The following is a 12,761-nucleotide window of genomic DNA, read 5'->3' on the forward strand; positions in this document are numbered from 1 at the left end:
TCACACTAAATTAGAAACTCTGGCTGGCTGGGAGGGCAAGAACTGAGCCAAGGCCTATTTGCCAAAGCAAATAAATGAACACATGAGCAGGCTGGTGATCTCTGAGCGGGGGCAGCTAGGGGCAGTTAGGGGCAGTTACTGGTGAAAAGCTTTGACTTCCCTGGCTTGTGAGAGGCGAGCTGCTCCCTTGCCAGTGTGTACAGGGACCTGAATGGAAGGCCCTGAAGATCGCTATCTGGCCAGGAACTCTCTAGAAGCCCAGCCACTCACCACGCCTGCTGAAGGATCCTGGCTCCACAAAGATCACAAAGCCCATGGCTATTCCATATACTGTAAAGCTTACAGCTTCACCGTGGGTGAGGGAAGTACTCCCTGAGAATTAGGAGGCCACAGCTGAGACCTCTGAGGCTGGACAGTGAGATGTGCCAGTGAATGAGATACAATACTCTGTGTATCTCAATGAGATACACATACTCTCTGTATCTGTGGGCTGGGACCTCTCACCTCTCCCCACCTCCCCGCCCCAGGGTTGAGGATCAAACAGACTGCAAACACCAGGAGCTCAGGTCAACTGTGCTGACTATGCAAATGTCGGTCAGCGTGACAGGGAACAATGACGGTACAGAACATAATTAAATCTTTGGTGACTCAGAGGCCCTTCAAGAGCTTAAGCTCATCATCATCCACATCAAGTATCACTGAATAGTATTTTGGATCAAATTCTGATTGTTGCAACTTTCTCGGTAAATTTAAAAATCTTGATGAGCAAGGCTTTTTCTATAACCTATCAAAGCGTGCAGGTGACCCACCGGAGTCCACTCCAGTCCTTCGCTCGTCCCCAACCGCCCACACAGTCCCTGCGGATAGAGAGAGGGTTTGTCTACTTAGGCAGAATGTATTCACTTGAGCAGAAAGCCCTGCTCTGGTACGGATTGGGGGGAGGGGACAACCCACCCCTCAGACTCCACCCTCTTCCTTTGATCCTCCCACTGAATGCCGGGCTGGAGCACAGAAGCGAAGTGGTTCAGATGTAATTATTTTCATTCAGCCAGATGCTGGGAATTAGTCTCTTTTCCTTGCAAGTATTCTAGGGAAAGACAGAACGCAGCCAAAGGCGCCCCAAAAGAAAAGGAGCTGACAATCTCAAGAGGAAGGAAGGGAGCCCACCCCCCACCTCCTTGCCTTGGAACAGCTTGGAACGAGGAAACCGGCTACCACCCCTGGATGAAGTGAGGTGGGGGAGGAGGAGGAAGGGGGAGTCACCTAATAAATACTAAACACGGGCTGTTTTGCCAATCCCAGGAAACCATACCAAAGACAGCACCCAGCATGGTCTGGAGCTTTAGAATTCCCAAAGCACTTTCGCTTCTATTACCTGATTTAATTAGAAACTAGGGAGGAAGGGGCACCTGGGTGGCTCAGTGGGTTAAGCCGATGCCTTCGGCTCAGGTCATGATCTCAGGGTCCTGGGATCAAGTACCGCATCGGGCTCTCTGCTCAGCAGGGAGCCTGCTTCCCTCTCTCTCTCTCTCTCTGGCTGCCTCTCCAACTACTTGTGATTTCTCTCTGTCAAATTAATAAATTAAAAAAAATCTAAAAAAAAAAAAAAAAAAAGAAACTAGGGAGGAAGTCACAGACTGAGCTAGAAGCTGGGGGCAAACCCAAGTTAGGCTTCAAGGAATTCAGATTCCATCTTTCCGCAGACACCTGTTAGGCCCAGCCTCCTCCACGAACCCCTTCAATCCTCACGGCAGGCACCCCATCAGCCCAACATACAGGTGGAGAAACCAAGGCTCAGGGAGCTTAAATAGCTCTACTATATGTCAGCTGGGTTTCCTCTCCCTTTTCTCAACCCCAGTAACTTCCAGATGGTCAGCATACACACTTGTAAGAGTTTCCACCATCATCTGGTGCTAACCATTTGGACATTCATTCAGTTGCAGATTCCCGAGAGATCCCTGTGCATGCCTACTGCACACCAAGCCCCCGGCTGGGGCCAGGCGTCAGGACTGGTGTGGCTCTGCCATCAAGTTCCCAGATCTACCAAAAATACACAGCCAGAGAAGCCAAAAGAACGAGCACTTGGGTATAAGCTGATGCGGTCATCATTATACTGAGATTCTGCATCTTTCTTTCCCACCGGAAGCCCCCGAAAGCAGAGCTGGGGACCCTACCGCCTGGCAGTTAAAGATCCTGGCTCTAGAACCAGACTGCGTGAGTTCATATCTCTTCTACCTAGTGGCTAAGTGACCTTGGGCAGGTCATTTAACCTCTCCATAAAATAAAAACTGTAATATACCAGATATGATAATATCTCATACTACCTACCTACAGTCTTACATCACATATTATAATAATACAGATAAATCAGTCAACCATGTAAACCGTTCAGTGTAATCTCTCAATTAATCTTGGCTAACAATTTATATCCCCATAGTAACAGTTGTCGAAGTATGGACCAGGGACCTCCAAGGGGTGGTCTGTGAGGCCAAAGCTATTTTTGTAATAGTATCAATAAGACATGGAATTTTTTAGAAGTTACCTAACACTGATATCACAACAGATTGACTACAGAAACAGATATGAGACAATAGCCCTCTTCTGTTTAGCCTGACATTAAAGAGATTTAGAAAAAGTCCAAAACAAGGCCACTCTTCTCACTAAATGACTTTTGTTTTGGAAAATACAGTTATTTTTCCAAAAAAGTTGTTATTTATGTTATCCTATAATGGGTTAAACTGTTGTCATTTTTAAATGAGTTAATCTATATTTTTTAATTTATCGATTTTATTTTCTAATATAGCAAATATTTACAGTTAACAAATAACCATAGTTGCACTGACTTCCCTGAAGGTCAGAAAATCTTGTTTCTCCTCCTCCCTCCCAGGCCCTCTTACCTGAGCCCAAGATGAATTTGGGTTCCCAGGTTACCCAGGCTCTGGCTACCTCATCCTTCTCTCCTGAGGACACACCCATTCCCACCTGGGGTTCCTAATCAACCAGAGAGGCATGCAAGGCTGGGAATGAGCCTCCGTTTTAGAATTGGGTTGACCCGGATTAGAACCGTGACTCTACCACTTACTGTCTTCAAACAGATAGTTTAGCTTCTCTGAGCCTCAATTTCCTTATTCATACAATGGGAATAACAACAGTACCTACCTCTTGGGATTGCTGTCAGGAGTAGTGACAACTTACACAAAACACCCACCCCTTGACAAATAACAACTATCATTGTTACTGTGTTTCATGGTTACTATTAGCCATCTGGTCCCCCAAGCCCCTCCTGGTGTGTTCAGCTGCCCCTTCCGCTGTCCCCATCTCCCTCTTCTCCACAGTCCCACAGAAGGAGCAAAACCAAGGGCTGCGTGGGATTGCAGCCTCTGGCTTCACAGCACGCACACCCCAACCACGCGTCCTCACTCCCTCAATCCCAAGCAGGGTGTCACCCTACTCCAGAGCTAAAAGCGAAACATGACAGCTAACTGCCAAGCACCCAGGCTCACGACTGAAAAAGCCCTCTGCTGCCAGGGCTGGAGCCAAAGCAGTCTTGGTTCAGGGAGAGAGGACCATGACGAGGAATGGAGGAGCCCCAGCCTAGAAGCCCGGGGACCAGTGGCAGCTGGCTCTGCCACTAACTGTGGGCGAGTTCCATGCCTTCTGGGCCTCAGTTGGCTCAGCTATAAAAGGAGACAAACTTCTAGCTCAGATGTTACAGAATTCTTGGACAGCCAGGTAAAACTGGGGAGACCTGACTTCCTCAGATCCCTCTAACAACACGTGTGGCCCTGGGGTCACAGGGAGCACAGTCTGCCCTCTGCCATGGCTCCACCCCCACCCCCACCAGACCCGGTCCTGATTCCCTCTGCCACTCACCCTACAGTTGCTCAGCTCCTCAGCGGACAGGATGATGGTGCCACATTTCTTCCCTGGGACCCCACTGGGAGAGGAGAAGATGAAAGAATGGAGAGCCAGACAAAGACAGACAAAGCCTGAGCACTCCCTGAATGGGCCTTCCTCAGCCTCCCCCTTCCCCAACCAGCAGATCTGCCCAGAGCCCCTGAGAAGACAGAGTCTCCTGAAATACTTGTGGCAGTGTGGCCTAGGGCACTTGCTTCTTGGGCCAGGCCCCCCAGGCCTGGAGCTGCCCCACCCCCTGCTCCCCCAAGAGCCCGCCAGGAAGTATAGTGCCTGCAATGAAAGTCCTAGAAGCGGAAAAGCATCCAGACTCACCCGGAGGCTTCCAGACCAGTGGTTCTCAAATTTTCCATCCAAAGACCACTTCTGTGGGCAAAAGACCTCGTGGGCCAGCCACCCCACCCTGCACCCAGCTGACCCCCAGAGTCCTGGAACCTTTCAGCTCTGAGCCACTCTGACTGATCATGGGTGGGAGAGCAAGCAGCAGGAGGGAGTTAAGCAGAAGGGCTGGTATCCTCCCAGTGGTAGCTTGTCCAGGCTCTCTCCCATGGCTACCTCCCCTTGAACACCTTGGCTGGGGTCTCTCCAAGGAAGAGAGATCCCATGGCCATTCATGCAGCTCCTCAGTGAGGTGGGCAACCATGATGTGAAGTCGGCCCACCCAGAGAATCCCCACCAAGAGGTAGAGTTCCCAAGCTGGGGCTTCGCCCAGGGAACCTGGACCACCTCCCCACTGGGTCAGGAGGGCCCCCTCTCCCGGGCACCAGCCCATTCCAGTCCAGTGTTTGGGACAAACCCGGGGTTGTAGGTCTCCAGTGTGGCCAGGGGCCACTGGGAAGGAGGGGAAAAAATGTCATGCTGTCCAGTAGCTGTTTAACTTTGGACTCATGATGGTACCTCTCCAACTCCCGGGTTCCTTGCCCAGAGAATGAGTATGTTTGTAGGTTCCATGAGTAAGAATGTGCACACGCAGCGCATGGCACCAAAAAAGGCCCCCAAAGAGCAGCATTTCGCTCCCTGCCTCCTTTCCTTCACAATCTCCCCAAGCTGCTAAAATCCAGCCCCACACCTCAGGCCAGCCTTGAGGCTCCCAGCCTGCTGTCGGCAGAACACACTTTGAGAACCACTGATGGAGCTCTCCCCAGTGCCAGCTTCTGGAGGAAGAGGCTCTCAAGTACAGGAGGCAGGGGCGCTGGCCCCCGAGGCTGAGACAGCCCAGATCTCTCCACAAAACGAGAGCAGAGTAGGGTCCCCTGCCACAGGCCTGCCAGCTTGTCCCCTTAGACATGGGCCGGTGAGCAGAGTGCCCCTGCTCTGGTCTGGCCCTCCCGGGTATAAAGACATGATTTGTTTGACCAGAGAGACAATCCTCACACCATCCTCCTCCGCCAGTGTTTCTCCATCTGTTCCTCCCTCTGCCTCTGGGCCCTGGGCCTTTCTTTGATTTCCCATCTTCCCTTCCCTCCCCTCCAGACCCAACCCGCTCCCACCTGCCTAGGGCCTTCCTTTTGCTCCCCCATTGCCTTTCCGGCCCTCCCTGGCTGCTTCTCTCCCAGACTCCTGCTCCATCTCCAACTGCAGCTTCCATAACTCTCCATGTAAATAAGCATCCACACCCTTCCTGGGCTGTGAGCACCCAGGGCCCCAAGAGGCCCCTTTCCCATATCCAGCGGCCCCAGCAGCCAGCCCAGAGGCTGGGACCCTGGCTCCTAGGAGCTCTCAGCAAGGAGAGGGGAGTTTTGCTTTCTCAGCCAAAATGCTCAAGCCCCTCCAGGCTGGCCCCCCACCCGGGGCGGGACGGGGGCAGATATTCCCTATCCTGCTCCACCCCACACCCTCTGATGAGGATCCTCCCTCCAACCAGGAGAGGGGGAGCAGGAAGGAGTACCAGGGCAGGGGAGTGGTGTGTCTTTGTTGCATGTCGTTGCATGAAGCCCTCCAAAAGCAGATGGTTGGGGTGGAGGCCAGGGGAGCAAGCAAGGCAGGCCCTCCAGTGACAGGGAGCAAATACAGAAAGTAAGGATTTAGCAGAATCTATTCTGAAAGAAGGCTGACATCCAGCAGTGGAAGCAGTGGAGGGGAAGTGGGGTAAGAAGCTAAACGAAGAAAGGGACAGAGGGAGCGGAGAAGGGCAAGAGGTAGGAGGCAGAAGAAACCAGGTCAGGGAGAGAGGCAGGGCAAGTGCCCAGCTCCTGCTGGCCACTGGAAGCAGCCCCTACCGCTGCTCCCCACCCTGCTCCCAGAAGTCCCATGAGCCACTGGGGTTGGGGATGCTGGAGCTGCAGCCGGGTGTGGGAGGGGCCGGCTGCAGAGTGGCACTTGTGCACACTTGGTGCTCTCTCTCTCTCTCTCACCCCAACCCCCCATCCCCGCCCTGCCTGACCGGGGCTGAAGGCACAGTGGTGGGAACAGGGCCCAGGCCTGGACACTGAGGCCCCCTCTGCAGAGCCGGCTGGATGTCTGAGGACTCCAGGGCCAAGGATGTCTGCTGACCTACCCGTTGGAAACAGCTGGCATGGGTTTGCCTGTCCTGGAATTCAGGCTGAATGCTCCTATCCTGTAGAGAGAGAGGCAGAGAGAGCATGTCATGAGTCAGCCCCTGGTCCTGAGAGGACATAGCACTTGGCATCAGAATTCTTGGAGACAGGTGTCTGTTCCGCATCAAACATCAAAACAGGACCAAGAGCTGCAGGCCAGAGGAAAGAGAGGTCTTCCTCCCAAACCTTGCTGTGAGGTGCTGGGTGACTCTACCTCGGGGGTCCTCAAAGTGTGATCTGGGGCCCAGCACCATCAGCATCCCCGGAGAATGTGTTAGAAATGTAAGTTCTCAGGCAGCCCCATAGACTAAGGGGGGGTGGCAGCCAAAGGCTGTACGCTTTGAGGACCACAGCTCTACCTCTAGACTGTGAAATGGGGAGACTGCTGAGAGAATCACGGGAGATCAGAGAAGCTGATGTCAGTCTGGTCCTGAAGAGACGCCCCAGGGAAAGGGAGGTGTTGTGTATGGGTCTAGCAGGGAGACGATGAGACAGACACAGGACATTTTCAGTAGGGGAAACAGATCCCCCTCCTTCACCAATCCATCATCTCCAAGATCCTGCTGCCCCCCCCTCCAAGGCTTGCCTCCCCAGCTGTCTCCTGCGGAGGTCTTCCTCAATCCACTTAGCAGGTGTGCCTGTCCACCATGGGTGGGCAGGGGGACAGCAGGGAAGAAACAGACTGGAATGACAAGCAGTCTTTTGACCCACATCTGGGAGCCGAATAGGCAGACACACATACTCACTCTGGGAACCCCAAATTCTATAAATGTCAGAGCCTTCCAAACCTGGATGTTTTTTTCCTATTCTCAATAAATGATAGCATATATCATTATTCTCTGTGAACCCAGAGAAGGAGACATTTTCAGGGACAGAGAGGCCTCCTTAGGGGCCCTGAAGTTAACATACAGTTAGTGGGAGTCAGAGACAAGGGGCTGGGAGAGAGACCCCCGTTCCTGACCATAATGCATTCTGCACTTCTTGGTCATGGCGAGGGGATAGCACCCCCAGTTCGAATTTAGCAGAAGCCAGCAGGGAGCTGATATCCAGCCCAACCTGCTGTCCCCTTCCTGCCCATCCTGTCATGTGGCCAGGACACCTGTCCCAGTCTGCAGTCTCCTTTTGTCTGGGTTCTGCCCCTAGGGCTTCCTGAGAAATAGGGACAAGAGAGGGCAGTCCCGCTACCCTTGGTTGGTCCCTACAGCCGCCTGCAGCTTCCACCAGAAGCAGCCTTGGGATTCCTTATCCCAGAGTCTTCCTAGAAGAATAGCATTCCCCTAAAAGCACTTACAGCCCTATAATGCAGATTTTCAGGGCAGGGTAAGATGAGGAGGACCTCACCCTACCCACCTCTGGCCTACAGTAAGAGGTAAATAATCTGAGGGATATGCTATGTGAGGAGAACCCCTGAATTCAAATCCCAGCTCTCCTATTTCCTAGCTGTGGGCCCCTGAGCAAGTCACTTTTCCCTCTCTGGGCATCGATTCCTTCCCTTTACATTGGCAAGGGTGGGAGGTAGGAGTAGACTAGATAGTGTCTCACGTCTTCCCAGGAATACGGGGCTCTAATAACTGAACCTGGGTCCCTCCAAGTTCACTGGGTTAATGGCCCTGCAAGGTCTCCAGGGTCTCCTTATTCCTAATCACCCTGCATGAGTGGCGGCTTGCTGCGCTCCTACCCTGACCTAAGTAAGGGTGGGTGGGAGTTTGGCCCATCCCCAGGGAAGCAACCTAAACAGGCCCCACTCCCTTCTACACTTACGTGAGGGGCTTCTCCAGGCGGCTCCCAGGGGACCCCACAATCTCTCCGAGGGTGCAGAAGGCCTGGCCCAGGAAATCCTGCATGCCCAGGGTACAAAAAAAAAAAAAAAAAAAAAAAGCCAGTGTCACTCACTCTACCCACGGCCCCCCTACCTCCCCCATCACCCCATGCCTAGAAGTGGGTAGACTCTGAAATAACCAGAAGCAGCATCAGACATATGGGTCTGTGTCCCAGGGAAGCTCGAGGCTAACCCAGACTCTGGAACTGAAGAGAGTTTCTGAATTTCTGGGCAGTCACTGGCAGAACTCACATGTTTGGATAAATCCGGGCTCTTCGAGTCAACGTCGTAACTGCAGGGAACACACAGAGACGGTAAAGACTGCTGGGGCATCCTGTCCAGAACTGCTGGGGTCCCTGATCTGAGTCAAGACCCCCACATCCCCAAATACAGGCTCTGAGAAGGTAGGATATTTCTGGGAGTAACGACTGGGAGGCCCACATGGGAGCCTTGCAGGGTACTGGCCATATTCTGTCTCTTGATCTGGCTGATGGTTACATGAAGGTAAACAGATACAGAATGCATCATGGGATGGACTCTAAAGATTTGTGTACTTCACTATGTATGTGTTATACCTCGTTAAAGACCGAAAAACTAAAATAAACTTGCTTGGCAACCCTGGCTGGTTCTCAGGTGGTTGAGCCACCTTGCCCTTCAAAACCTGTTCTCCCATCTTCCCAGCTAAGGCAAGGTGCCCTTGGAGCTCAATACCTTGCCTTTGAACCTCCTGATGGTTTCACCTTGCCCAGGCCTGCCCAGCATGACCTGGGGCCTCCTCACTCAAGAACAGGAGAGGCATGAACACTTTACCCTCTTCCATCTGCACCTGGGCCCCTCCCTTGACCTGGAGCCACTCTTGCAGTCCCTTTTCCAGCATCCCCCTCCCCCGCCTAACCCCACTGGCTGTCCAGGCCCCAAAGCCTCCCACTGAGGAGCAGTCCTTTTTACTCTACCCTTGCTCTAGCACTTTCTTTCTCCAAAATGTCCCCAAATGGTGTCTTCTCTATGATGGGCTATAAGGCCTCCCTCAGTCCCTCCAAAGTCATGTCCTTCCATTGCATTTTTTTTCCTCTGCTCCTGCAAGCCCCCAACCCCCTTTTGGCCCACTCTGTCCACAGTCCTCTGGGATACAGTCCTTTCTAACCATCCTCATGCCTAGGAAAAACAATGAAACAAGGCTCCCCGCACCCGCTCACCAGACTGAAATCCCATCATCGTCTTTAACCTCAACAGAAGGGTGGTCTGCACCTTTGTGGAACACATGCACATGCCCAAGGCCCCATCAAGTCAGGTTACCTCTGCAGGAGGGGAGACCAGAGGGCACCCCTCTCCCAGAATAAGCTCTGAGAGGGGCACCTGGGTGGCTCAGTGGGTTAAGCCTCTGCCTTCGGCTCAGGTCATGATCCCAGGGTCCTGGGATCGAGCCCCACATCAGGCTCTCTGCTCAGCAGGGAGCCTGCTTCCCCCCCCCCTCCGCCCCCGTCTGCCTCTCTGCCTACTTGTGATCTCTGTCTGTTAAATAAATAAATAAATAAAATCTTTAAAAAAAAAAAAAGAATAAGCTCCGACAGAGGGAGAGGTCAATGGGGAAGTCCCCATCACCTGGGGAGAAAAAGGCTCCCGGGAAGCCCCCAAGATCTAACCCCCAGAGTCAGGTGGCTTGCTTGGGGTCCTCCCACACTTAAGGGAGACAAATGGTGGGGAGCCTCTGTTCTCTCTTCCCACCTCTTTTCCATCTCCTGATGAGGGTGGGTCTGAACTTGAGTTAATTGTTTTTGTCCCAGGCCAAACCTGAGATCCCTCTAATGTCATGGCACCCATTCCCTTCCTTGGTAAGAGAAACTACTACCAATCGCAGGTCCTAGAGCTCCTCTCCCATCTATGATCCCCCCACCCCCACAGACCCATCCTCAGTACTAGCTTCCACTTACAGATCAAAACACTTACAGATCAAAACGGAGGTTCTGCTTCTCCTCAAAGAAGTAATCCACAATGAATTTGCGCACAAAGTCAGGGTTGAGTGTGTTGTCAATGACTTCGGTGCGTCCGAACTGCAAGAGAAAATAGGGTGTGGACCTCAGGACCAGGCTGTGGGGCAGGCGAGAGCACGGGGCTCCAAGCTCCTCAGTCCTGGCCCCAGTAGGAATGGAAGCCTTGCCTTCTGGCCCCCATCCCCTATCCCCAGTCAGGGCAAGAGCTCTTCCATCTAACAATGGAAACCATCCCCAGCTCCAAATCCAACCTCGGCTTTCTTCTCCCGACCTCCATTTGGCTCCACCCAAGTTGCAAGGTTTTGATACCTGAATACCTGAGCAGGCCCTTCACTTTGGCTTTCCCTTTTCTGCCAGTGGCACGTCCTCCATTTCTTCAAAATCCTTTTAATGCTGCCTCCTCCAGAAAGTCTTCCTGATTCTTCCACCCAGAGAGGTTTACTTCCCTCTGAACCACTGCTGAACTTGGGCTCACCCCTATGACCACCATCCTTCTCTGATTCCACAGTTAGGTGACTAATTATTTGATGTCACCATTGTAAATGAAAGGGAGGAAGAAGGGATTGTAGGAGCTTTTAAGATCCCCACCTCCCGCCCATGCGCACTCCCCTCCCCTTGAAGGTGGGCTGGACTTCACAACTCACTACTAATGAATAGAATAGAGCACAAGCCACTGCCCAAAATATGTTATAAACTACCATGACTTCTGTCTTGGGGACCCTCTCTCACTCTCTTTTGCTTGCTCACTTCGAGGAAGCCAACTGCACTATGGAGAGGTCCGTGTGGCAAGGAACTGAGAGCAGCCTTGGGCCAACACCCAGTGAGAAGCCAGGCTGTCAGCCAACCTGCCTGTAAGAAACTGAATCTTCCCGAAAGTACCAAGGGAACTTGGAAGCGTACCCTGCCCCAGCAGAAGCTCAAGACAACTGAGACCCTAGCCAACACCTTGACCACAGCCTTATAGAAGACCCTGAGGTAGAAGACCCCACAAAGCCACACCCAGATTTATGACCCTGTTGTTTAAGTTGCTAAACTCTGGGCTAATCTGTAACACAGCAACAGATACCTAATATACGGATTTAACTTTCTCTCCCTGCAGCAGACACTCTAGGCACTCAAAAGTTGAATCCCCTTAAACTCCCCAAATGACTTAAGGCAAGTAACTCCCAGGTCTGGGCACCAGAGTCACTTGGAGGATTTGATAAAAGACCGATTATAGGCCTCACTCCCAAATATCCCTTTGACAAATATCCCTTTGACCTCCCTTTGACAACTCTCAGGTTTAACTGTGGTTCACAGGGCTCTGAGCTCCTCGAGGTCTCCCTGCACTATGGAGGAGGGCAGTGGGGACATGTTTCCTGGCCATCAGGCCCATCAAAACAGCTCTCTCTTACATCTGGTTTTTTTTTTCTTACATCTATTCAATACACTGGACATTTCTGGTGATATTTTGTTTAAAAAAAGGAACACAAGGCTAAAAGATCAAGTGTAAAAGCAGTGTGCTCTGTGTTCCATGAAATGAAGGCATGATACCAACCCTACAAAGTGAATAAGACAGACAGATGCATGATAAATATTTTAAATAAGTTGTGAATATTTCTGAATACATAAACTCATTTTTTTCAATTTGGGCGGTAATTGCCAAAATAAAAAATTAATCCCGAGTATTAGTCCCCCTTAATGGGGCTCTGCAGCTCAGAAAAATGCCAGTACACAGGTACCTCTCCTGTGTGGTGGGCAAGATCTTCTTCTCTGGGACTTAGCCCAGTAGTCACTTGTACCCTGATTTAAGTTAGAAAGCTGCAAAGGGAACCTCCCACCCAAGGACGTGTGGGGTCATCTGAGCACTCCATCTGGCATCATCTTGACTTTACTCTCTATCAATTCCACCAACCGAACCTCTCTCCTTTCCCCTGTACCCACTTCCTCCCTTGTGACCTCGGCCAGGGCTCCTCATTTTCTGAACTCAACCCCTGCCGCAGCCTCCTAGAGGACCCCCTAAGTGAGAACACTGCTAATGCTTGAAGACCCAGTCCCCGGGAGCTCCTGCTCTACAACTCCCAACCTTTCCCCTGTGCTCCCATAATGCACCTGGTATCTCTATGGCTGCACTTACTATGTCCCCTGACAACGACCTACTGAGGCTCTTCCCACCCCACTAAAGTTTCTCGAACAGCTGAGGATCCAAGTTCCCCTCATTTTTGCAGCCCAGGACTGGCCATCGTTTAACAGACTCCCATTCTCATAGTCACCAGTAATTATAAGTATGAGGAACCACGTGACACATTTTGCACCGTATTTACCTTATTTCGTTCTTTTATGGTAGGCTCCCCCATTTTACAGATAGGAAAACAAAAGCACAGAAAAGCTAAGTTACCTGTCTAGGGTTCCACAACTGATCATTGCTGAGGGCAAGTCACAACCTAGGCATTCTGGCCCATGCCTTTCATGCCCCAGGTGCACCCTGTGAGGTCCTTCTCGAGGGCAAAGGCTGGTCAC

General features: G+C 51.8%; 1 protein-coding gene across 3 annotated transcripts in view; it reads right to left on the reverse strand.

Annotated features, from left to right (window-relative positions):
• The window catches only part of CPNE5 (copine 5), an 88,792-nt gene that overhangs the window by 41,875 nt on the left and 34,156 nt on the right, over nt 1-12,761 (reverse strand). The window contains exons 4-9 of one of the 3 annotated variants that reach the window (XM_082732108.1): nt 10,219-10,322; nt 8,524-8,563; nt 8,214-8,290; nt 6,413-6,472; nt 4,231-4,281; nt 3,874-3,937 (exon numbers count right to left, since the gene is read on the reverse strand). In XM_082732108.1, the coding sequence (XP_082588234.1) occupies nt 3,874-3,937; nt 4,231-4,281; nt 6,413-6,472; nt 8,214-8,290; nt 8,524-8,563; nt 10,219-10,322 (396 nt within the window). The remainder of the gene's footprint in view (nt 1-3,873; nt 3,938-4,230; nt 4,282-6,412; nt 6,473-8,213; nt 8,291-8,523; nt 8,564-10,218; nt 10,323-12,761) is intronic. The other 2 variants (XM_082732109.1, XM_082732110.1) reach the window with 2 other exon arrangements.

Source organism: Mustela nivalis (genome assembly GCF_964662115.1).
Source record: "Mustela nivalis genome assembly, chromosome: 5".
Lineage (NCBI taxonomy): Eukaryota > Metazoa > Chordata > Mammalia > Carnivora > Mustelidae > Mustela > Mustela nivalis.